Raw genomic sequence first — 26936 nt, 5'->3', positions numbered from 1 at the left:
GTTTGTGGGAGGAGAAAAGAGCAGTTTTGTAACCATCTTCTGTCCGCCGTTGTTTGGGAGCTTTAGCGCGCATGGTGGGTATCGGGGACCCGAGGCGACTCCTCTCTTTTCTTCTCTTACTTCGCGCCGTGCGGGATTTGTAGGAGCGAAGCTGTGATATGCCCCGTTGTATTCTGTCGGTCTTACTGCTGAACTAGTCTCATAGAACTTGCTTTGGAGTAAGCCTGCTCAAGAGTGTACTGTCAAGAGCTCTCCGTCGAGATGTTTCTGAGATCCAGCCTACCGTTCATCACAAAAATACTGAAATTCAGTGTCAGGGGTGCACCATGATCCTGTGCATGTTTACTCTGAAGTAAGTCCAACTTGTTTGGTGGGCCTTACTACCGAGTAAATGTTCATAGGCTTGCCGCTTTACGATTGTAAACTAGATCTCATTGGAAGGAGATACAGAGATGTATATATCTTGCCCTCGTGGTGGCTCGACTTACGAGGAGAGGGGTTTGGGTTGGAGAAGGATCCAAGACTGTGTTAGAATCGTTGATGGGTAGTGGCATAAGATGTTTTCAGTTTAAATACAATATGCTGTGTGGTTCTTCCAAAGCTGTAATTTGAATGCAGATAGCCTCTGCATTCTCACATTATTGGGTATTCAGAATGGACCTGTTTGCATCAGTGCCATTCTGTACATTAGTTTGCTTAGACAAAACCCCACAGAATCCAACCGGGTAAGTGAGAATAGGAGTGGAGTCTTGGGATTTAGAAAGTAAGCCCCACTGAACTACGTGGGGCTTACTTTTGAATAAACATGCATAGACTTGAACAGATATCTCACTGCAACGGATTTCTGTATTTGGGAAGCTGAAAGATAACATGAATTTTCTTCTGTTTAGTTACCTTCTGCTTCCTGAATGGGCCATAAACAAGGTGGAAGTTGGAAACCACAATGTTTTCCAGTTTGTCTACCTCATCTGCTGTAGCAACAAAACTCTCCTCCTCTGATGCATTTAAAAGTCACAGTATCTGCTGCCTGCTAACCAGAAGGTCACAGGGATTTCACATGAAAGATGCTGGTGTTCTTTACAGGAAAAACATGGGAATCCTGAGAAAGCTAGTATGCCAGGTAACCACCACTAAAGTATACCAATGCTGAGGCACATCTCAGTCTGTTGCAGTTTTTTTTAAAGCATTTCTGTGTAGAATGAATGCAAGAATCCACATGGAGTTCATAATTTGTGGTGCTCTGCTGGTATTGGTACTGGTATTTCCTAGACGGATTTGCTTTCCATGTGATAAAGTTGTAACATGGAATTAGCACTAAGGGAATCTTTTCCAGGGATTGTCAATGCAATCAAGATTAAGATGTCTGTATCTTGATACAGCTGGCAAATAGATGGGGAAGAAATGGAGATAGTGACAGATTTTATTTTCCTGGGCTCCAAGATTACCACAGACAGGGACTGCAGCCAAGAAATTAAAAGACGCTTGCTTCTGGGGAGGAAAGCTATGGCAAATCTAGACAGCATACTAAAAAGCAGAGACATCACCCTGCCAACAAAAGTGCATATAGTCAAGGCTATGGTTTTCCCAATTGCAATGTATGGCTGTGAAAGCTGGACCACAAGGAAGGCTGAGCGCAAAAGGATTGAGGCCTTTGAATTGTGGTGCTGGAGGAGACTCCTGCGAGTCCCTTGGACCGCAAGGCGATCAAACCGGTCAGTCCTAGAAGAGATCAATCCTGACTGCTCTTAAGAAGGCCAGATAGTGAAGATGAAACTCAAATACTTTGGCCACCTAATGAGAAGGAAGGACTCCCTGGAGAAGAGCCTAATGCTGGGAACAATAGATGGCAAAAGAAAAAGGGGACGGCAGAGGATGAGGTGGCTGGATGGAGTCACTGAAGCAGTTGGCGTGAGCTTAGGTGGACTCCGGGGGATGGTGGAGGACAGGATGGCCTGGAGGAATGTTGTCCATGCGGTCGCGATGGGTCGGACACGACTTCGCGACTAACAACAACAACATCTTGATACAGAGCAGGACTTTGGGACACAGGCTCTCTGGTCATCTCCTATGCATGCTTAGCCAGAAACCTTTCCCCAGATGTAATTGTATGAACTAGAGCAATAGATGATGGGCTTAGTCACAGGGCTGATGGAAGGAGGAGGTAAGGAGACAGCCAAGGCATGCTGGTTGCAGAGATCTTCACTGGTAACATCCTAGACTGGCATCAGGTGGAAATGCAAACAGAACTGCACTGGTTTCACAGTGACTGCTAGTGGCTCCTCATTGGAAATTGCTGACTGTTATCCTGGAGTTCTCAGCAGACCATCACCTTCTTTCCTATAGGTCGGCTGATGGTTTATAGAATCATAGAACAGCAGAGTTGGAAGGGGCTGTCAGGTCCAACCCCCTGCTGTTGCAGTAGACCAGTTTACTCCATTCCACTCAGATGACTGTTCAGTTTCTTTTTGAATGTCTCTAGTGTGGGAGAGCCTATGACCTCTCTAGGCAGTCTTCCTGCTACATTTTCTAACAGTGTTTTTATAGCATTTTCTAAATTTGAATCGTTTTTTTTTTTTAATTCTTGTAAACCATCCAAAGCTTATGGGAATGGGATGGTATATAAAAAATAAAATGTGCATTGCACCAGTTTAACTGGAACCACCTGACTGCCCCTTCTTTTAGAAGAGACTGTGAAAGTGTGACTTCTTCAAGACCATCCAATGAGAAAATAAACTCAACACAAGAGGCGCCCTACTCAAACAGATGTCAGCCCTCTAGACTTCTTTGTTGTCACTGTCAAATTTATCTGGCACCACATGATCTGAGATCAGTAGGGTTGTTGCTGGACACTTGGGTATCTTTTTCTGCATAAAGATTTTTAGGATAAGAACCTAAGAATTACTGCCTCGGATGCTACACTTACTATTTAACACTAAAGTGCTTTAAAGTGCTTGTACACATTAATTCAGAAATCCTTGAAAATCTTTATAAGGAGATGAGTGCCAAAGGCCTTGCTTCAGGGGGAAGATGCTGCCTTGTTAAACGTGAGCCATGCTGCCTGCTTTCTGCTCCAGAGACCTTAGAAGCAAGGCAGAAGCTGCACTTTAGGAGGCATTGCATTCAGAGAGAAATGCCTGAACTTGGTTGAGTCACTCAAATGATTTTAACTCCTGTGTTAAATGTTATATTTAAATGTAATGCTGTTTTGTTGTATTTGGGTATTTTTGTATTTTATTGCATTGCACAGATTGTTGTTAACTGTCCAAAGAACATTGATAGAATATACATGAAATGAAACATTAATATACAATTCCCAGAAGTTGCTGGGAGTTGTGAGGCCTTTTTTCTGTCTAAACAGGACTGTACTTTTATTTTACTATTTTTCTCATCAGGGATCAATCTCTAGTGGTGCAATCCTATGCATGTTTACTCAGATGTAAATCTTATGTATGTTTACTCGGACATAAATCGCAGTTTGTTGAATGGGGTAACCTCTTTTTGTATGTGATCTGTGAATGTTGTCCACCTGAGGAACAACCCTATTGCTGTTTACACTGTCAGTTATCCTCCTACAGCATGAAAAAGGTTTGAACGAAAGCTCTTTCTTTGAGCCATTGAGTTTAGTATTGTATAAACAGGCTGTGAGAATTTGTGAGAAGAAATAAAGGTTCTACCCTATTAAAGTGGAATAAACACTATTAAATTCAGTGGGATTTACCTCTGGGTAGCCCCTTGGCTGAGGGCTGGAAACGACTGCATGGCTGCTGATGATGACAAAATATATATAGGCTTGCACTGTAAGTCTGTGTAATTCAACTTCCTATTCAAAGATGGAAAAGGTGTGCTACTATTAACATCCACAGTCCAAAAATATACATGATGAAGGAAGGCTTCTCATAATTGCTAATTATGTAAACCTCAGATTCCTATTGTACAGTATCTATGTCTATAGACAACTGAACAATGGAAAAATATATCTTACTCACTTTTAGACAGAAAAAGTCCCACAACTACTAGCATAACTGAGATAAGAATGAAATAATATAATGAATGGTTTATGTTTATTAAACAAGATAGTAATAACCTTTTTCATTAGATATAAAAGCTTTTTCTAAAAAAAAAAAATCAGGAAACAAAGGTTTTTAATTTACAGAAGTCTTATATATGCAAACTTTTATGGTAGCCTGAAATCATAAAAATGCATTTACAATACTAAAGTTTCTTTTCTAAACTCATTTATTATAACATGAAAGCATTATTTGTATTCATGGCATATTTCTAAAAATGATTAATTTGCATGGCCATTGCTGCTGTTTCCTAAACTACAGCTTTTTACAGACCGCTGTGGTTTCTTTCAGGAAAGTACAACATTCAAGAATGTTTGGACAACACATTCCACATCTCCAATTGCTTATCAAAGTGGAAAGATATATTTTGACAATTACAGGTGCTGCGTGAGTAGGTAATTGCATGATTTTTTAAAAATCTGCATTTCTTTTTGGAAGTGATTATTCTTTCATGTCTTGTGAAGAAGTGTTCTTTTACTTGGATAAAGTTATCTCATTCCTAAACATTTATAAAGCAGTATAGAACAGCTGTGTTCAACACCCCGCCATGGCTTATAAACCATGATGTGTTGTTATGTTATATAAACCCAGGGTGGGTTTTTTAGGATGGTTTATTTTTAGCTTATAATCCACTTTTATAACCCATAGCTTGTAGCTGGCATTCTTTGACCCAGAATGGACTGTTGTGCCTGTTTTCTACAGGCATGACATGGGCAGACGGGTCCCCCTCAGACCATCCTAACCCCGCTTGGATGGCTGCTGGAAGTGTCAGAACTGGTCTGCCCAGAACCGAGAGAAAAGAACCAATAATGTCACTACAGGGTAGGCTTCTGTAGTGACCGTGTGCTCACAGATCCATCGCTTGCAGAATTGGGCTTTGATGGCAGTAAACACCATGTGAAAATGGTAGACGTGGGGCAAGCCAGTGGGGCTTGCAGAAAGGAGCAATCCCACTAGTTCCCAACATTATGCTTAGAAGCGCAAAAGCCTGCTGCTCAAGCAGAGCATCATGCAAGCATATCCCTGGCAGACACACCTGTTGGGACAGTTTACAATAGACTCCGATTGAGATTCAGTCATCTTGTCATGCAATTCAGTGGCAATAGAGGTGATTATAGATGGCAGGGGGTTGGCAATTGTAGGCTATAAGGTATGTGTATGCGGGAGCAACACGGCCAGGCTGCAAGAAAGCCACTTTTCCTGGAAGCAGCCCATGGCCAAGGAGTCACCACTGGAGGACAGTAAGAAGGAAGATCAGAGGAGAGGAAGGCTCCAATGATCAATGGCTGCTGGCGATAATTAGATACTATTGGCTACCGGTAGACACTTCCAATGAGTTAGCTGGGGAACACGAACAGGACAAGGCTGTTGTGCTCGTGTCCTTGTGTGCCTCGCACAGCCGTCTGGTTTGAGCGGCATGCTATACTAAAGAGACCCTTGGCCCACTTCAGCCGGGCTCCTCTTACATGTTGGGAAAGGGTTTGGGATGAGGGTCCTGGTTGCAGTGGACTTGGTCGTGGTTTATAATCATGTATCCAAAGACTATTTGAATAATGGGAAGTGATGCACTCTAATCCCATTTTTTTCCCTCTCAGTGTCACACCAGAGCCCAGGATAATTTACCAAATGCCAGCATGCCCTAAATCAGAAAAAATAGAGGATGCTTTACTCTTGGAGTGTCCTGTGGTAAGACTTGAACGAACTGATTTTGCTTAGCAGAACTAGGTCCAGACCCCCTTGTGTTATATTTAGTATTTCCTTCTTCCTTTTAATTAAAGTTGAACAAATGACACAACCTCTGTGAAGCAACTGAAGTAAGCAGCATCTTTTAAAGTGGAGGCTCCATGGCAGCACTTTCATGTTGACAAATGTCTGCTGGTCGTCTGGTTCAGAGATGCCACATGTGGTAGAAGTCCATCTCTGTGTGACCTTCCTTACAAGATTGTGGAGGCTGAATGTATATCCCATATTTTAAAGCCAGCAAGTCGATATTTTGCACAGTAGAGTCAACTACATGCTCTGAAAATTCAAAGGACAGGCTGCAGCATTTCGCTACAATCTTAGCACCACAGGTTGCTCTTGCAGGATAGTCTTGTTTGTTGCAGTAGCAGAAACTGTTCATTCATAAGATGGCTGGACTGGGATGGGGGGCTTGTCCGCTGCGCATTCTGCTGCGGAAGGCTGTCCCCATCCTGTGAACAGAGGCACACTGCCCCAGTGGATGAGCACCTGATTGTCCAGGGGCCAAAGTGTAAGGCAAGCTCTCAGTGTAGTCCTAAGCACAGACCTTGACACTTTCCTCACAGAGTGAGTGCATCCACTGGGGTGCATAATTGGAGGTTGGGGCAAGCCGTGCTCCTTGCCCCCAGTGGCCACAGCTGCTCCAAATCAAGCTTGCCCCTGACTGCCTAGCACCTTCTTGCTGCTGCAAGGATGAGCCGTGATGTTCAGAGCTGGTTTTCATCCACAGCATTGGGTGTCCACATCTGCATTTGCTCTGGAGTGAAAGTGCCAAGCACTTGATAGCTTGACATCATCTTACACTGCAGATCCTACATATGCTTTCTTTCTAAAGTTCAGTGTAATCTACTTTCAGTAGAGCATGAGCACAACTTTCTTAGTTTCCTAGATTTCTGCATATATACTGTTTGGAAATAGAGTTGTTATCTGTCATTTCAATCATATTTCCAGGCTACAAAATGCCTTACACCCAATGGCCACAATTGAGGTTGCTTTTCTCTCTCCCTCCCCTGCCTCATTTGCCTCTTTCTCTTGTCTTCCATAGTTGTGGTTTTTTCCAGGCTTCTGCTCCTATGACATTATTTATTTAGGAAATAAAAGGTAAATGTAAAACAACAAAAACAGCAACACAGGTTTAAAAAAAAAGCATTTGACAATGTGTCATGGACCTTTTTATTGAAAACTCTTCAATATGTAAATTGTGGTCCAAGATTCATGAATTGGTTACATGAAATTTATATGAAACATCATGCAAAGATTTTAATAAATGGAGTATTAACCAATGAATTTCAAATGAAAAAAGGAACACACAAAAGATACCCATTATCACCACCTTTAGCCATTCTTATATTGGAAGTCTTAGCTACAAAAATAAGACAAAACCCAAAAGTGAAAGGCTTGAAAGTAGATGGAGAAGAATATTAAATTAAAAGTAATACCGATGACATAGTGTTGATGATTTTAAATCCACTTGGATCTTTCTGCGGTTATAAAATCAAGAAGAACAAGATTATTTCAAATTTTTTATTGAAACAAGAAGAAAGTTAGAAAGGTTTCGGGATGTGAAATAACCCCTAACTCAGTTAAATATTTCAGAATAAATGTGACTGGATAAAATAATAATTTCAAGATAATCATAAAATAATGTGGACAAAGATGCAAAAAGATGTACAGAAATGGTCTAAACTAAAATGTCATAGCTTGGAAGAATTCCTATTATAAAAATGAATGCCAACCTAACTTGATTTTTTATTTCAGATGGTACCAATCTTTATACAGGAACGGCAAAAGAATGACAGAGACTAATTCCAAAAACCTTTATTTGGAATAGGAAAAAACCAAGAATTAGATTTAAAGTCTTACAAGATTAAAAAGAAGGAGGGGGTCTAGCAGTACCAAAGAAAGACAGATGCACTCCATTAAAATTCTACAAAGAGGTTAAAGCCACTGCATCTTTCATAGCCATGTAGAAGAGGGAATTTCAGAAGGTGTGGCTTGTTGTACATCTTACGTCAGTTGAAGTTTCCTCCTCTGCACTGGTATTAAAGGTGCAGGAGCCCTGACTTTTGTGTTGAGCCACACTAGAGGATAATGGTCTTCATGCAGCAATATCAGTGATACTTGACTGGAGCCTATAGTTGTGCTCTCAGAAGAACATATCGGTGTTTTCACTGTGCCTTTAACAACAGGGGTGACAGGCCTTCCCAGATTAGTTCTCAGATTAGTTTTATTTAATATGCTTGCTTTTAGTTGAAATTTTAACTATTGCTCATTTTAATCTCTTGTAACCACCCAAAGCCTATGGGAAGGGGGCGGTATATAAAAATCAAAATCAATCCATCAATCAATGTTAGGCTGAGGGGTCTAATGAAATGTTAGGGGTAAGTCCCTCCTTGTTTATTCTGAGACATTGTGTATATTCGACCTTTTTCTACATTTCATATAGTGCAATCCTTTTAAAACAGGGTGAAGTACTGCCCAATCCATCAGACTATAAACCTTCCTTGGCAGTTCTGACTGCTCACAACTGGCTTTTTCGTCTCTGCGCAAGTACGGGAGAAATACTTGAAAAAGTGCACCTTGCTTCCCACTGCAAATTCAGGTAATGAAGGTAGGCTTACTATAAGACTGCTTGGGTGAGCATGCGGCAGCAGCCAAGACCCTGCACATGTTTTCAGGGAAATTAGGCCTTCCAAAGTCTTTGGGACCTACTGCGGTGAGGCCACACTCCCCTGTGCACTTCCTGGAGGATGCTCCCATGGAACCCGGCAGAACTTGCTTTTGACTGAAGCATGCATGCGGCTGATTGCACATCTGCAATCCAAATGCAAGCTTGCAAGAACACTGTGTGGGTACCAGTTGGCCCTACCACTGGGTTGCAGGCCAAGGCACTGGCAAGTGAATCTCGGCTGCTTGTGGCAGGCCTTGCCTTGATAACAACATTCGCAGTGGAAGTGACAAGCAGCTGCTCTGGTTCAAAGGAAGATTTGTTGCAAAAGGGTCTTAGTAACGCCTATTTTTAGGAGTAATGAACTCTTCTGCCTCTCCTGACACTTACTGTTTCACCCGTGCACTCACTTAACTAAAAGGTATTATTTCCCACTGGCTTTTCTTTTATCTAGAGATGTCTGCTCCTTTTCTTGGTAGCTACCGAATGGGTTGAGGGACTTGAGAAAGTGATGTGCAACCTAGTCAGTCTTTGGTGAAGAGGGATTTGACAGTTCAGCCAATATTCTAAGAAGAGGAGCCTTCTGATTCACAAAAGCAAATGGTTTATTTTTTTTTCCAAAGAAGTATACTGTATTTCATTTTGGTGAACTGTGGTCAATGGGCCCTTTATTTCCAATAGATACCTAAGCTGGGACACTCCTCAAGAAGTCATGACCATAAAATCAGCACAGCATAAGCTCCCACCAGCTTCACAGCAGGTATGGTTGACCTGAAAGTATTTGTGGTTGAGTAGCCAGAGAGATCTTTTTCTGGGCTCTTGCATGGAATTACACAGCGAAGGTTAAGTGTTGCTCCTCAGTTTTACTTAGAGGATAGCCGAGTCTCTAAAGTACAAGAATACTTACAAATCGTTCTTTGAATTTGGTTACATCAGTGACTTCTCCATCATTGCTGGGTTTATGTAGTAAAACAGTATACACAAGGCAGGAATGGAAAATTACAGGTCTGAAGCCTAAAAGTATAGTTTTCTTTGTTTTTTGACCTGAGAGATCTTTATCAAAACCATTTGGGGATTTTATCCAGCATGATTTTCACAGTTTATTTTCAACATGACCCGAGGGGCAACTTTCTAATGGTAGACTATAGGGAGTTTTTAGATGATTATTAATAGCTTTCTGTTATAAAAACCCTGTGTTTGTTTGTGTGGCTGTATGTGTGTATGCATGGTTTTTGTATGTGCTTGTGAAAAACAGAAAAATCACATTATAGTGTGTTTCTTTCTAGAGTCACATCCAGCAGTCTGTGCTTTTCTTTCTTGCTGTATTCAGAGTTCTGCCGCTTTCATTTATCGGAATGCTGGAACTTGACAAAAAAGTAAGTTTTCTGTCTTATTGATGGTCTCTTCTGTAGATGTACAGAAAGTAGATCTCTGTAGGGCTTGCATGGGACTTTGTAAGCCTTGAATTCTGGTTCTCTTTCCCTCAGCTTACATATGCCTCTTCCCAATGACTTCAAAAAAGTATAAGTTATTTTTTAACTACTGGTCCATAGAATAGTTTCCAAAAATGTCAATAAATGAGATTTTATCATGTGAGGAACAGTAATGTGTCCTTGCTCAAATATAAACATGTTTCAGTGCCCAAACCTCACAGGTTTACATCCAATGTTAGTTCAGCTTATGTGCCATGTGTTTCACTGCTAGCACAGAACATAACCTATACCTCTGTATTGGGGTTTACTAGCAAGGTTGGCTAGATTTAGACAGAGGCTGTGTTCACACATAATGCTAAACATGCAGTGTGGTGTCCTTTCTTGTGTTCTGGATGCACATCTTCATGTGGTTTCTATCCATGCATGGTTTCCCTGTCTCAGCTTCTTCTCTCCAGCTGGCAGCATGTATCCCATGAGCCTCCTCTGCTCAGAACCAATCCCAGGCTGCACTGCTCCTGCCTGCCTCACCTGCTTCTCCCTCATTGGCCCACATGCTCCCCTGGGCGTGGCTGCAGCTGGCTGCCCTGTCTTGCTTTTCTTCTGCCTCTCGGCAAAGCAACTGGCTACTCACTGAGCTCCAGAGCAGCCCTGCAGGAGCGCTCCCCTGCTCTGTGCCAATGTGCAGGCACCCCCAGCCTCTCTCTGTCCTCACTGCATGGGACTGCATGGGACTCCCACATGCTGCCAGGTGCTGCCTTCCCCCACTGCGGCCAGGCACATGGAGGGCATCGGCACAGTCACTCACGGCAGGGATGGAGAAAGCGCTTCCCCCTGGGCTGAGTTTTCCAAGGGTGCCCATCTGGGCATCTGCCCAGACAAGTTTCCTAGCAGCCTGTTGGGACAGTGTTTGTTCCACAGCTGTGGGGAGGGGGTGCTGTGGGAGATTGTTGAGAGTCCTTAGGATTGTTGGGGACAAGAGGGGAGCAGAGGGGAGGGTGGGAGATGGCGCGGGAGACCTGAGCTTCTCGGAGTGATGGCCCTGATGCCAGTGCCTGCGTGCTCCTCATGTAAGACAACTTCACATGAGGAGATCTCTGGCTCCCATGTTGTGCAAACATGCAAGCATTTCAACGCGCCACTCCAGCAAAGTGCAGTGACTGGACTAGAGTGCCAAGCGTGGCTGCCTCTGAGGTGAGTGCTACTGGAGATGGCATGGCATGGCATGGCAGGATGCCCCACTATCTCCAGCGCTGTGGCATCAGGAAGGCAGTGCACAGACAGAGGGAAATAGTGGCGCAAGGCAGCCAATCAGAGTGTGGTGGCGGCAGCTTCCTCTGCGGTTGCTCGGCTGAACAGGGAATTGAAAAACGGAGGCTGGAGAGTCTGCTGCCCCCGTGGCTGTTCTTGCCGCCAGACTCACTGGCAGAAATGTGGAAACCATGTGGAAAAATTGTAACTCAGCTCACACATCATGAGAAGCCACGGTAAAGTGTGGAAGCTATGACCACACTTCATCATGGGTGCTGAATTCATGCAGAACAAGCCATGCTTGCATGGTACCCAGCATGGCTTGTTGTTACATGTGAATGCAGCCAGAGACTGCGCTCCCCAGAACCATTTTGTACCTCTTTGGGGAAAGCATATGTGTACATTTGGTGCATACACAGATTTTTCCTAGTGGAGCAAATAGCACTTGTGGGATGGGATTTTCATTTTTTTTTTTTTTAAATCGTAGGGAGAAAGGTTGAAACCCTACTTTCCCTGCATTGCAATCCCAAATACCTGCACACACCCTTACACACAAGTGGCTGCTTTTGGTCAGTATTTCAAAGCAGGAGTGTTGAGCTTCCTTCAGTCTGGGATTGAAGAAGCAGTGAGGGGGTGTGTTTGAGTGGCAGGTGGGGCCCAAAGCAAAGGGGACAGGGGAAAACCCCCCAGCATGCTCCAGTTTAAAACTCTTGTTGCCAGTAAATAGGCCTTAGCATTTCAACCTCCTAGGACTGGGGTGGAGATATGCAAAAGCCAGGCACCACCCAATAGTTGGTGGTTAGGGGGAAGGAGGTGGGGCCAGGGAGAGGGGGTGGGGTGATCTGGGCGCCTGAGCTTCTGCACCCCTGTTTTAAGGAGATGGGAGTTCCACTCTCATCTCTGCAGTCTCCTCAAGTTTGGCTCTGTGTTTTCCACTTTTTTGCAGGTTTAGCATACAAGCACAGACTATATTCTATATGCCAAAACTCATACCCTGTAGTAAATAAAAGTAAACCCTGTGGGACAATCAGAAACAGGTTGGCAATGCCTTGTGAAAATGCTAGCTTCAGAAGGTAGGAATGGTCACAGTCTCTGTCAAATCCCTGTTTTCATGCACAGCCTTGCCTTTATTCTCCTGTCCCATTTATATCCAGCTAAAATGAAGTGCTTCTAATTTTGAAAGGAGAATACATTTTGAAAACTAATCTGGGGGCAACCAAATGAATTCATTTTTCATAATCACTTCTTTTCTTAATATTTCTTTCTTCATTTTGGTAAAATGGCGGTTCCTGGAAAATAATTAATTTCACAGTCTTTTCTGAACTTACTTTTGCTTGAGGAAAAAACTGGATTTGTAATATGAAAAGCACAGAGTCCAGCTGGTTCTTTGTGGTGCTATCTGGGCAGGTGTGTGGGAGAGCTTGCCAGTAACTCAAAGTACTACAAGAGAAAAGGAGACAATAGCACCAAGAATGAATGGTTTCACAAACACTGGGACTTAATCACGGGCAGTGCAACTGTCCTATAATTAACAAAATGGCTGTTAAGCTTTCCTGTGCAGGCTTATACCAACGAGGAAAAGGCACCTCACTTATTCCATTCCATTCCTCTGATAGCATGTTCCACATGAACATTTCAGACAAGCATTGCACTTTGCAGAAATAATTGGTGGTAGTGCGACTGCTTTTGATACAGGCACGTCATCTTTCCGCTGGCAAGGAAGAGGGGCTTTACCTCAGTGGTAGCATATATGCTTAGCACGTGGAAGGTCCCAAGTTCACTCCCCACCATCTCCAGCAAGAAACCTCTTGGGCAGCAGATGACTGGACAGACCTCTGCCCCAGGCTGCCTCCAGTTGAGGTTTTTCTGGGCAATCGCAGTGCTTCCTTATAGCAATTTCACAGAGAATCTAGACATCACTGGCTGCGTGTCTAATCCTCCCCCACCCCCATTCCTCAGTTTTGTTTTTCTTACTGAGGAGGAGAAAATGAAACAGCTGCACCATACCTTTTCATGGAGAACATGTGGAGCCCTCCACCTGCAGCAGCTGCCAGTCAGAGCGGACACGCCCAAGCAAGGGCCAGTGTGGCACCTTGGCGAGAGCACTGGGCTGGGGCTTGGGAGATGTGGGTTCCAGTCTGCTCTCAGCCATGAAGATCACCGGGTGACTTCGGGCCAGTCACTGACTCTCAGCTTAGCCTACCTCTCAGTATTTTGTGCAGATACTATGGAGCAAGGAACAAGGATGACGGAAGCAACCTTGCATTCCTTGCAGGAGAAAATGCAATATAAGATAATAAATTTAAAAGACTGACAGATCCTCTGACCTGTTTTGTTTTTACACATCATGGCAAACTGCCCAGAGCCTCAGCCATGAGCAATATAGAAAGTCAAATAAATGTGATGACGAAGGAGAAGATGATGGTGATGACAATGGCAATAGCTCCTGATGTCCTTGCAGGGAAAAATCTTTCAGGTCCTATTCCCTTCCCAGGGCCAGTGATTTGGCCCAGTGCAGGTTTTCTTTGCTTACTGAGATATTTCCTTCTCCTGAACCAGATCTTCGGGAACAGCATGACGGATGCAGCAGTGTCTCATACGGTGCTGATTGTGACGCACAGTACAGGCCGGTTCAGACTGTACAGCTTCCAGGCTATCTCCGAACAGGTAACAGAACTTTCTTACTTGGTGGTGGTAGTAATAGCACCATTATGCCAGTATGCCTGGTATTCTGGAATAACACAGCTGGCAGTCCTGATCCAGACAGAGGGGGAAACAAGAGGCAAGGCTACAATGGGTTTAATGGAATAGAACATAAGGAGTATAAACAGCATGTTTTACTTGGCTTTTAACCTAAATTTTGTTTCAGAACCTTCTGTAAAAGGAAATTGGGGCTCAGCAGTGCCTTAAAACTCCAGAAGAAGCATATTAAAACAACAACACGGAATTAGGGTTTTCACTGGATCTCTTGTGGACTAGGGAAATGCTGCAATTTCATTCTTAGCAAAATGATGACTCCTGATTAGGGGCAATGAATCTCAACACTGAGGACAGGTTAAGAGCCTCATCCTCTGTGGTGCCTTCTATTGTGAGACCCTGCCAGAGGCAGTGTGCCTGTGTACACCAGTTACGGGGGGAATCTGTGGCCGGGGAGGACTGCTGCAGACATGTCCTGCTGCTGGGCCACTGTGTGAGCAGAATGCTGGACTGGATGAACCACTGGCCTGATCCAGCAGGGCGCTCCTTTCCTCTTCTTCCTGCAGAAATTGACTGATAAACATCATATATAGCCAGTCAACAGCCTTCCCCAACCTGGTGTCTTCCCGATGTGGTCGTCTACAATTTCCATAATCCCAATGCTAGCAAAACTGACTGGTGATGGCAAAAGGTGTAGTGCAACCCAACTGGAGGGCACCAGGATGAGGAAGGCTCATAACAGAAGCTTGGATCTAGAAAAGGAGGAAATGTGTTAGTGCTGTTGCTGTTCCATGGATTCCTGGTGCTTATGTAGAACTTGTTGAGCGCAGTGAGTAGGGAGAAGACAGAGGCTGCAGCAGAGACTCCAGTGGACCATTAAAAGGCCTTGAGAATCTGCCCTGCCAAATTTTATGCAGGAACTCGCACAAAGCAGAACGGTGCCTCTGGATTTGAGCTAACTTTTCCCAGAAAACAGTCCTTCACTAAATGGGAAGCCAGCCTTCTGTGAGTGGAAGAAGCTTTGCACTAGTAAAAGGTACCTTTAGATCCATGCCATAAGCATTCATAATGTACCATGAAATGTAAACAATACTTTCATTTATGTGTACTACAGAAGGTGATTTTTTGAGTTTACGTTTAAGAAAAGCAAGGTAGTAATAACTGAAAAAAGGCGTGAGGGTGCAGGCCTGCACATACTTTTGCAATCATAGAATAGTAGAGTTGGAAGGGGCCATGAAGGCCATCGGGTCCAGCCCTCTGCTGTTTCCGGACACCAAGTTAGTCTCGCTTATCTTCCTGGGTCTTGCTTCTGAGTAAATCAGGAGTTCATTAGACAGCTGCAGAGGGTTGACCATATCTGTATTGTAATTGCTTTGTTTTAGAATGGAACTTCACATCTACACCAAAATAGATAATCAGATTTGGTTTTATTTTCAGTTCATGGTGCATCGGGTGGATTTGGGGCATGAATACACCTGGAATGACAAAGTTGGAATTGTGGGAAAATACCCTTTTGGTATTCCGTGTAACATTAAAATAACAGGTATGTATTAATGTTTATCGCCGCATTAATGTGATTGATTGATTTCAAATTTTGTATAAAGAACTAGTGTTCCCAGGAATTTTGATTTCATAATCCAGTTGTCATCTTTATGATATTCATATGAATCTGTTAATACTGCAATCCTATACGTACTTACTTATTGAGTTCAATGGGATGTATTTCCAGGCATGGGATTACACAAGCACTTGTATGTATATGTTTATGGGTTCGTGTGTGTCCACATTCCTGCATGTATATAGGCATATATGTGTCTGTATATGTTTGCGTGTGTGTTTATGCGTGAACATACATGTCCTGTGTGTGTAAGCATGCTGGTGTGTGCACATAAGTCTGTGTACACATGTGTGTGTGCACATGTGCATGTGCAGACACGCTACTCTCCTCTCCCATTCTTGCAGCTTTGGTTTAGCTTGGGCAAGGTGCAAAACCACAGGGCCAGGCAAAGCTGGCCCTCTGGATGCCCCAGTCTGGTCCCCCAGGGTTTCCCATAAGGCCCTGCCCCTGAATGACAGTATTAACAACTCTCCCAGTAAACATCAGTTAAAAATCAGACTGGATGAAGTGTGTACGTTAGTGCCACTGTTATAAAAGTATTAACGTTGGCCTGTGAAGGCCAGCTCATACTGAAATATCTTAAACCATCTTCCAAAGGGTATTTGTGCAAGTCTGCCAAGGAAAGCCTGCGTTAAAACATGGAAAAGCTCTAAAACCTTTCGTTTGTTTATACTCAAAAGAGAGAGAAACACTCCAAGTGAGCAGAATTGTACCCATAGTATGCCTCTGGTTCTGGCCTCTTCTGCCTCTTGCCGGGGGAGGGGGAGATGGCAGCGATCATGCCTGTCTCCCCCTCCTTGCACCCGTGATTGCGCCCGTCTCCCCCTCAGCACGCCCACGATTGTGCCCATCTCTCCCCACGCCCTACGCGATCCCACCCATCTCCCCCCTCCACATGATCGCTGGGGGGGGGGGGATGGCCGCGATCTTTGTTGTTCTTTGTCACTTTGCTTCAAATTTTTGTGAGTAAAAAAAATAGTTGCAGAACGGATTAACCTTATTTACATTGACCCTTATGGGGAAATTTGACTTGGCTCATGACCTATTTGAGTCATGACCAGAGTCCTGAAACGGATCACTTCCGTGAGCCAAGGTACCACTGTCCTTGGGTTCATTTTTCCTTGCCGGGTGGAGGCCACCAAATGGAGCCACACAGTTAGCACCACTCATAGCACCACTGTTTGAGAACAGTTGAAAACAAGTTACCTATATGTAGATTACTTTAGAGGAAGGCTTAGCTACAGGAGAACGTCAGGGAACTTATTGGACAGTGACTTTATTCTTGGCACCAGCTGTTGACTTGAAACAGGCAGCAGGGAAGTCTTCCAGCAGGGCATTTTGCCATCCTGCCCCATATTACAGCATGCCGCTCTCTTTGGGACTGTAGCGTCGGTGGCACTGCTCCTCCTGAGTAAATTGAACGTGGGGGAATTATGGCAGCACACCTCCTGAATCCCACAAAGAAGGTCGCAGCAACATGCCGTTTCACCTTGAGCCTCCCCCCTCCCCAATCGTTCACTTTGAGCCATCAGCGTATGCATTTATATTAAGTTACATGTTTAGATTTCTCTCATTTCTAAAATAAAGATCCAAAACTTTACAACCCATTGCTAAGTAGAATGTCTCCATACTCAAATAGGGCTTTTCTTCATTGTTGATAAAAGTAATTGTTGTGTAATTAGCAAAAGTTTCTGAAGTTCTCTGATCAAAGTTTAGGTTTATCCAAATACTTTTTAGAGGCAGTGCATGAAGAGCTTCTCTGAATTCAAAAGTTTATCAATCTTCTATCGATGTAGCTGTCAGAGAATTTTGGGAGCTGTAGTATGATGGACTAATAATTTGTTAAAGGGAACTCCACAGCCTTTTGCAGAACTACATTTCCCAGGATTCTCTGGGAATTAATGATCTCTAAACCCATCTATGTCCGCTGTGCACATATGTCTAGAAGACATAGATGGCTTTCTTTTGATATTAAAGTCTAGTACTGTGTCATTTGTAATATCTCTGTACAATACTTAGGGGAAAACATTGTCATTTATTATGAAATAATTCATGTTTGTTTTGCATACTGTTAATTGAATGCAAGGTAGCATGCACTCAAATCATCTGCAGCTAGAAGACTGCATCTTTATTTAGTGCAAGTTCTCCCTGCATGGTCAGTTTTTATAGCCTTACTCAAAACCAAATTGAATTACAAAGCTGCTCATGTTAATGTTGTTTTGAATGGTCAATGCTATCCACAGAAACTCCAGATCTTCTGTTTGAAGTGTCTTCCCTGGAGAACACATTTCAAATTGGGGGATTCCCTTGGCATTACATCACCACGCCTAACAAGAAAAGTCAAAAAGGAACCTTCCATGTTTGTTCTCTGAAGGACCACACTTTGGTAATTTGTTCAAATATAATGCATTATTTTATATACTTTTTTCCTAAGTGAGAGGAGAAGAACCCAAAATTCCTCATTTGCTATATACATTTCCCTGATTGGCTCCTTTATCAGGAATGCCAGGAGACAATCCTTATATAATTTTTAATGTAGACAGACATGATTTGTGTTTTCTGCTGTGTTTGCTCAAGGCACCCTAAATTTTTTGTTCCAACATTTCAGGCAAAGAATGGCATACAGGATATGAAATGTTGCTCATTGGAACCTGACTGGATATTTTTCCATCCAGACAGTTCTGGGAGGATGGTACATGTGGGACCAAATCTGATAAAGTAAGTGTTTGTGGAAAACTAGCCCGTGCCAGACTGCGATTGAGCAGTGGTCTGGTCCTCATTGAGGAATGAGTTGCTGAGACAACCCTTGGAGGTTTCATGGACTGAACCTTTTCTGCACGGCAAACATTGGGGGCTGTTGTCTCTTAGCTGGGAGAGTGGGATTAATTCGAAATTGATCCAGCAAATGGCAGGCCCCAGTGGTGCCATTTGCTGAAAAGTGAACAAATGTGCTTATTCCATGCATGATACTGCAGCATGCGATTGCCCTCCTGCCAAGCAACCCATGTCGACAGTGATCATAACGCACCAGCACTGCTGAATTAAGGTTTGGGTGAAACCGGTTTCCTGCAATGCACTTTCTTCCAAATGCAACTCTCTTGGTTTCTTTTGTTTCCCTCAACAGGGTTTTGAAGCTGAAGGAAACCGAAAATGATGCAGAGCAACAGGAGGTTACAGAAGACTTTATCATAAAGGCCAACAGGGAAAATAATGTAAGACTATAACAAGAAAGCTGGGTATACATCCATGCTTGCGTTTGCACACTATCTGTGCGGTAGAGCTGAACTGAGGGAAAACAGACTAACCGGCAGAAATTACTGTTATTTAGGAATGGTTCGTACGAGGGGCGTTCAGTGTATTCTCGGTATCAGGTTGATTTGCTATTGATGTGGGTAATTTAATTATTTCATTAGCTAATGACACTATCTGAGGGTATACATGCAAAATTTCAAATAAGTGTGATCATTGGTTCCCTAGTAATCCTCAGTGAAAGACGACCATGTTGACTGACACGACAATGTTGCAGAAAGTCGAGCACCGTGCTGTGATTAAGTTTTTTACAAAACAAGTAAAAAGTCAAAAAAATCATTCACAAAGAGATGGTGGCCATTTACCAGGACGCTGCACCTTCATTATCTACTGTTCAAAAGTGGTCAAGTGAATTTAAAAGGGGCCAAGAGAGCATTGAACACGACCCTCGCTCGGGCGAGCCAGTCACTGCCACAACAAAAGAAAATGTGAAAAAAAATGAGAAACTTGTATTGGATGATGCCCGAATAAAAATCAAAATGTTAGCAGAGATGACAAACCTAGGGCTAGAAAAACGCAAGGTCCTACCATGATATTGATGGTTGGAATGCGTTTTGAATGTGCAGAAATGATGAGCTGTGCAGAAAAAGCTGCTCCAGGAAGGCTTTTACAAAATTGCATTATTTTCAATGGAACTTTACCGCTATATTAGAGTTAGGAGTATGCACCAGGTTTGAGGTCGGGTAAGAGAAACACGGTGTTCTGGCATAATTTTGATGGTTGGAATGTGGTTCGAATGAGAATGGGCAGAAATAATGAGTTGTGCAGAAAAAGCTACTCAAGGAAGGCTTTTTTAAATTGCCCACTTTTCAATGAACTTTTACCCCAATATTAGGGTTAGGGCGTGCACCAGTTTAGGGTTGGGGTTAGAAAAACCTGGTGTCCTGGCATGATTTTGATGGTTGGAATGTTTTTAGAATGGCCAGAAATGCTGAGCTGTGCAGAAAAAGCTAGTCAAGGAAGACTTTTCAAAAATCGCATTATTTTCAATTGAACTTTACCCCTATATTAGGGTTAGGGGTGTGCACCAGGTAAGTGTTAGGGTTAGAAAATCTTGGTGTCCTGGCATGATTTTGATTGTTGGAATCTTTTCAGAATGGGCAGAAATGCTGAGCTGTGCAGAAAAAGCTACACAAGGAAGGCTTTTACAAAATCATCCTATTTTCAATGGAATTTTATCGCTGTATTAGGTTTAGCCTTTGCACCAGGGTAGGGTTAGGATTAGAAAAGCGCAAGGTACTGCCATGATATTGATGGTTGGAATGCGTTTTGAATGTGCAGAAATGATGAGCTGTGCAGAAAAAGCTAGTCAAGGAAGGCTTTTTCAAAATCGAATTATTGTCAATGGAACTTTACCCCTATATTAGGGTTAGGGGTCTGCACCGGGTTGGGGATGAGGTTAGAAAATCTTGATGTCCTGGCATGATTTTGAGTGTTGGAAACTTTTTATAATTGGCAGGAATGGTGAGCTGTGCTGAAAAAGCTACTCAAGGAAGGCTTTTTTTAATCGCCCTCTTTTCAGTGGACTTTTACCCGTTTATTATGGTTACGGTTTACACCAGGGCAGCATTAGGGTTAGAAAAACTTGATGTTCTAGAATGGTTATGATGGTTACAATGTGTTCATAATGGTCAGAAATGATGAACTGTGCAGAAACAGCTATTCAAAGACGCCTTTTTCAGATTTGTCCTGTTTTCATTGAAATTTTATCTCTATATTAGTGTTAGAGTGTGCATCAGGTTAGGGTTAGAGTTAGAAAAACGCAAGGTCCTACCATGATATTGATGGTTGGAATGTGTTTTGAATGTGCAGAAATGATGAGCTGTGCAGAAAAAGCTCCTCAAGGAAGGCTTTTTCAAAATTGCCCCGTTTTCAATGAAAGTTTACCCCAATATTAGGGTTAGGGTGTGCACCAGGCTTGGGTTAGGGTTAGAAAATCTTGGCGTCCTGGCATGATTTTGATGGTTGGAATCTTTTTAGAATAGGCAGAAATGCTGGGCAATGCAGAAAAAGCTACTCAAGGAAGCCTTTTTCAAAATTGTCCACTTTTCAATGAAATTTTACACCTATATTAGGGTTTGGGTGTGCACCAGGTTAGGGTTAGAAAAACTTGGTGTCCTGGCATGATTTCGATGGTTAGAATGTGTTCAGAATGGGCAGAAATGCTGAGCTGTGCCTAAAAAGGTACACAAGGAAGGCTTTTTCAAAATCGCCCACTTTTCAATGAAATTTTAACCCAATATTAAAATTTCACCAGGGTAGGGTTAGGGTTAGAAAAACGAAAGGTCCTACCATGATATTGATGTTTGGAATGTGTTTGAATGTGCAGAAAGGATGAGCTGTTCAGAAAAAGTTAGTCAAAGAAGACTTTTTCAAAATAGCATTATTTTCAGTGGAACTTTACCCCTGTATTTGCGTTAGGGGTGTGCACCAGGTTAGGGTTAGGGTTTGAAAATCTTGGTGTCCTGGCATGATTTTGATGGTTGGAATCTTTTAAAATGGGCAGAAATGCTGAGCTGTGCAGGAAAATTACTTTGAATGACTGCTTCTAATGTATAGTTATGAGAGCGAGAGAGAGAGACAGAGAGACAGAGAGAGAGAGATTATAAAGGGATGGTGAGAAAGAGCTAAATGGTATTTTGAAGATAGTATTAAATCAACAACACCAGAATGTCAAGCTCTTGAGAACTCAGCATCTCCTTTTGTGCTATAAATATCTTGCAAGATGAAAAGTGGCTTCTCCAGAGTGCAGTAGCTGTTCGCAGCATTGTTGCTACAAGAGTTCAGCATGCAGTGTTGACTTGAATGCTCCTGAATGCTTTGTTATCATGTTTTAAATCTTTCAGTAAAGATACCTAACAGATCTAATGTCTGCATTTGCCTGGTGTGCTGTGCATTTTTCAACCTTTTTTTTCACATTAAAACCTCTATACCTACAGCAACAGTATGGTTTTTAAAAAAAAACAATAATCCTGAAATTGTGTAAAAAATCTATGTTCAACTAGAAGTAAAATGAATACTTCACTGGCCACCGCTATTTTCATCTAATTTTTCCCCTCCCCTGCCCATATTTTTAATCTCCAAGGTTAACAACTCTGTGACAGTAACAGCCTCTGGACGAGTGGTGAAGAAGCGCTTTAATGTATTGGATGATGACCCTGAACAAGAGGTAACCTGAACCAGGAGGCAGTCGGCAAAAATCTGCTCTCGAGTAAGGCAGCCAAGGAAGAGAGCTGCACTGGCTTTGCGCAGCTTGTGTGCGCATGGAAAATATTCCTTTGTCATGCACACAGCTGTGCACAATAACCTGTTCATTTAAACGACTTGCAGCGTATCGTCTGAGTTTAGTTGAAAGAGAGAGAAAGCATAGTTACACCTTTCTTCCCTTTTCTTTCTGTTTGATAGAACAAGTCTCCTTTGTTCCTAGTTCACTAGTGGCCTGTGATTCGCAGTTTACTGCCTACAGATCCCTGGGAAAATCCTTTTTTCTACCAAATATACAGTGGTTGGGTTTACCCTGGGCATTAAAGGGTGCCAATCTAGTGAAGTTTTCATAACTAATAGCTAGTGAAGCTAGCTCTGTGCTGAACAGTCTGAAGGGAGGCACAGGGAGTCAAACTAGCTGGTGAAAATTTTGACTACCCAGTATAATGAAACACTGCATTGCCTGCAACTGATTTGATGCTGTCTGCAAGTATTCAGTTTATGAAAAGATGGTAAATAACCCATGGAAAGCACTACAGATCTGAGCAGTGTGCCCCCTGCATCATTAGCAACTATTTTTGGAAACCATTTTTCACCCTCCATCAGAAACTGTAGCTGAGATGACACAGCCACAAGAATTCTAATTCCTCAGCTTCTGGAAACCATTTTCAGCCTTGTTTCCATGGAAATGAATATTGTCTAGGCAAAAACATGGCAAGGGTTCCTCCATGGCCTTTAAAACCAGTCGCTCATTTTTATTCAGTTACCAAATTGAGAGAGAAAGAGAATGCATAGGAGGAATATTACCCATCGTATGCCTCCTGCATGGCATTTCCAAGCTTTTTCGTTGGAAGCGTTTTTGTTTAAAATATTTTGCTGGATATAGTTCATAGGATGAATCCAAACATTTGTTCCATTCTTCATTTCAGAGTAAAATAACAGTTGATCTTAAGGGGGTGGAGTTCTCAAAGTTAGGGCCCCTGTTCACTATATTACTTGCTTCTATGGGAGCTTCACCATGGCAGGTCCAGCTTCAAGGGTAGGCATGTTTGAGTGCCTGCCAAGGTCCCAAATCTCTGTAGGGGCTCACCAACACGAGCCCCCAGGACTCTGCACCACAGCGGCCTGCTTGTTCACCTGCCCTCACTCTGGCCCAGGCAAGGCTGGTCATGAGAAGGAGAAGCAGCAGATGCTCCTGCTGACGTGCCCCCCGGAGCAAGCAGGGGCATCGTTCACTCCCGAGCTCTCGGCTTGTCAAGGAAGCCAGTGGCAGCAGCAATGAAAAGGGGGGTGAGGAACAAAACAGTGGGAAGTGGTGGTGAGAAGTTAGTGATGAAGACCACCCTGATGGTAGTAGCCTCATATTCTTCTTTGCATAGTTGCTTAAATGCATACTGTTTTCTCAGGCCTTATGAATCAGTGGGCAAGCAGACCTCTACCCCTGCACATTTATTTATTTATTTATTTATTTATTTATTTATTTATTTATTTATTTAAAGTTTTCTATACCGCCCCATACTTAAAAGTTGGGATGGTTTACAGCAAATTAGTTCCCCCCAAAAAATAGAATAACAATAACAATTGGCCAGCATCTAATGCTAAAATATAAACCCACCACTAAAACAATTAAAATACTGGGAGAATAAAAAAGTTTTTGTCTGACGCTGAAAGGCCCGTGCCCTTCTAGTTCTGCTTTGCTAAGCTGGAAGGACACAGGCCTGCAACTGGATGGGTGACCACACAGGGAGGCAAAGCAGCAGGCTGGACTTTATGGCTTCATAGGCTCCTTCCGACTCTGCTGCTATGCTATGCTGTGCTATGCTCTTTATCTAATAATGTATATGTGGGAGCTGAGATGCAGGTATGGCGCCTACTCCCAAAGCAGCTGCTCTGTGTTTCAGTAGCGTCCTCTAGATGTTGCATTGCAGCTCCCAGGGTCCCTCGCCACTGGCTAGGCTGGCTAGGGCTGCTAGGAGTGGTGGTCCAACAACACAACTTTCCTGTTCCATATTTAAATGGAGAGAGCCAGTCCACACACATACTAACTTTCTACATACAGCACTTTGGACCACAACAGCTATCCAGAACTGCCATTTGAATGACCAAATAGACCTTCAGAACTTGCCTGCAGCACATGCGGGCTGGAAAGATCACAGCCTACCAGGGGTCGCAAGTGTGATGCAGTGGAAAATTAGTGTTAAGGACAAGCCAAATTGCGTTATAGCTAGGGGTTACTTAAAATTGTAACTTAAAGTGTTTGCTACTGATCAAGCTGAATTTGTCTTCTTTTTTAAAATAAGACTTTCAAAATTGTTGACTATGAAGATGAATTGAATTTGCTGTCCATTGTGGCAGTTACTCAGATAGGAGCTGATGGAACGGCTCATCTTGACTTTCACTGCAATGAGTACGGGACACGGCTGAAAAGCATCCCTTTGGTGGAATCTTGGGATGTGGTGAGTAGACTGCATTTACGTTTCTCCTAATATTTGTGGCTTCTCAACTCTGCATACAATTGTTCATCCGCTTGCAGGGGCCATGCAACATCTAACAAACTGCAATAGAAATGTAAGGGAAATGCAACAGAAATGCATTTCTTTAAAACCCTTCTTAACCTGCCTTACCAGGCAGCTTACACTATTATCAACATGTGACTATACAAATGGCAATGAAGTGCACACACCCAGCGACAGTTTGTGGTTTTTAAGCACCAAATGCAAATGGTAATAAATGTGTCTATTACTGGCTTTGAAAAAAACAACAGACTGAAGAGCCCATATATTTCGGTGTAAATGTGGGGAGTTTCAAAGACGTAGCACTACACTGAGAAGGTCTTGTCCTAAGTATCCACCAGTCTAATGGTTCTTGGTCTGCTGCTGAAGGGGGCTGCTCATATTGTCAGAGGAATTTCCTTTCTCAAGCTGAGCCTTGTGGGTTGAAGGCATAAACTGGCTTGGCACAGTGTGTTTGGCCGATGGCTTTGAAGTCATGATCCTACTTCTCCTCCTCTCCCCAAAGCAGTGTGCAACTGTAAAAATTAAGTCTTTTTTTTAAAGAATCAAACTTCTGATGTCATAAATGTGCAAGCGGTGCTTGTCAATTTGAAACAAGGGGCAAAACTGAAAACTAAACTTCCAAAGCCAAGGCAAGTAACAAGCATAAGTTGTTGAAATGTGGGTTGCCATGTTGTCTGAACCCAGCCTCAGTAGCAAGCCTTGGTTTGTTAACCATAAACAGCTCATGGTTTGTTGATGGGTTGTGAACTGTGGCTTGTTTGTGGTTAAGACACCATGGCTTGCTAGCACAGCAGGGTTCAGACAACATGATAACCCACGTTTCAACAACCCATAATTAGTGGGCTGTCATTTTGCTGGGAACCCAACCAGTATCTAAATCATATCAGGATATTTTCCCGTAGTTAGCGTAAATGTGCCAGCTGTATGCGTAAAGGATGAAGCTGTATGCTCCATATTCCTCTTAAGCATCACGCAAGGCTGTGACACATCTGTGGTCTTTATCATCACAAAGGGCCTGTGCGTCATATGAACACATTCCTCAGAAATGAAAATTACTGTTTACTTTGTTCTCACAATGCAGACATACAGCCATGAAGTTTACTTTGACAGAAATGTAGTGCTGCACATAGAACAAAAGCCCAACAGGATCTTCAGCTGCTACGTTTACCAGATGATTTGCAGTAGTGCAAAGGAAGACAAAAGCATAAAGAAGAAAAAAGGGGAGAGACGGTTTTGTAAAAAACTGGGGAGAACTTTTGAGTATTTTTAGCATTCCACCTGTTTTAGAGGCTTAGCCACGGACAACAGTGAAAGCCTTATAAGCCTGTTTTTTATTAATTAATAACCAGCTTCATCTGTGTAAATGTAAATATGTTAAAACGATTGATGCACTGTAGTATTTATTTGTTATTCTCTAACATGTAATTGCATTTCTTATCTGGGCTTTTAGAAAAAGAAGGCACTTTCCATTTAGGCCAAGATACTGTTTGGAAGAGTACGAAAGCTTTTGATAACTGTATTTATTTATATATTCTTTTAATATATATCTGTGTTCTTTAAGCAAGACCCCAAAGAAAAATTCAACTACTTTTTAATAAACAAGTGCTTTCCAGAGCAAGGTTATAGTTAGGCATTATCTAACAGAAATGAGGGGTGTTCTCTATCATGGCGGTTATATAATGGCCTAACATGCAATTATTTTCGGCCTGTTCCAGCTGGGGGCAGCGCTGGCTGAGAGGGTGGGCTGATGGCTCAGTGGGGCAGAGGGGAGGCACAGAGGCAGTGGCCACAGTTCCTCCCTCTCTCAGATGACCAGGACCCCGCCTGCAATCAGAAAGACTGCTGGGTGCCACTGCTGTTGCTGTGTATGCTTGGAAAGGGGCCCCTGTGTTTACAACTAAAAATGTTATCCTGCAGTGTGCTGTTCATCAACAGTAAGGACCCAAAAATTCAAGCTGGCTGTTCATCGTCCTATTGTACGAATTTGGCAGGATCGTGTGTTTTCATTCCTAGATTTGTTTAAAATGGCTTGGTGCACCGTTCCTTTGAGCATTTTCTCTTTTAGCCATGACACAATGGAGGAAGAATATCTGGAAGGAAACTTCATTTCAGACAGCTGTTCCTGGTCATTAATATATGACTTCTTTCTGTTTTTAATACTTTATTGAGAGTGTTCCATTCATTTCAAACGTAACAGTTTTTCCCAGCTATTCCTCCCAAACATTGCTTCCATCTCCTATGTGGAAAATGCTTATTTACCAGTAGGTAATGAGGACGGACATCACTGAAAGCAGCACTGGAAATGATATTGTAACATAAGTGGACATTAGGCAAGATACGACCCACATATCTGCTCCAAATGTCTCAAGAAAGAAAGGCTTCAGACCCTCTGAACAGTGTTGCTACTGTTCTTCAGGTATGCTAATAGCACACCTT

At 42.8% G+C, this 26936-nt stretch overlaps 1 protein-coding gene across 4 annotated transcripts; it reads left to right on the top strand.

Moving 5' to 3' along the window:
- Positions 1-7: 7 nt before the first annotated feature.
- Positions 8-26662, top strand: DCAF17 (DDB1 and CUL4 associated factor 17). 4 transcript variants are annotated; one of them, XM_044418314.1, is made up of 15 exons: positions 8-74; positions 891-1120; positions 4359-4462; positions 5663-5753; positions 8273-8409; positions 9157-9235; positions 9762-9851; positions 13716-13823; positions 15291-15396; positions 17715-17857; positions 18080-18189; positions 18596-18683; positions 21866-21949; positions 24285-24440; positions 25582-26662. In XM_044418314.1, exons 2-15 carry the CDS (start codon positions 944-946, stop codon positions 25768-25770), a joined length of 1662 nt encoding a protein of 553 aa, XP_044274249.1. In that variant the 5' UTR covers positions 8-74; positions 891-943; the 3' UTR covers positions 25771-26662. The 4 variants fall into 4 exon arrangements, with proteins under 4 accessions (XP_044274249.1, XP_044274248.1, XP_044274250.1 ...); XM_044418313.1 differs by lacking the exon at positions 8-74 and adding an exon at positions 96-352; XM_044418315.1 differs by lacking the exons at positions 8-74; positions 4359-4462; positions 5663-5753 and adding an exon at positions 96-352.
- The last annotated feature ends 274 nt before the right edge of the window (positions 26663-26936 follow it).

This window comes from Varanus komodoensis, unplaced genomic scaffold (genome assembly GCF_004798865.1).
Source record: "Varanus komodoensis strain SLA01 unplaced genomic scaffold, ASM479886v1 scaffold9, whole genome shotgun sequence".
Lineage (NCBI taxonomy): Eukaryota > Metazoa > Chordata > Lepidosauria > Squamata > Varanidae > Varanus > Varanus komodoensis.
Note: the sequence above shows the minus strand (reverse complement) of the source record. Positions and strands in the feature narration are given on the sequence as shown.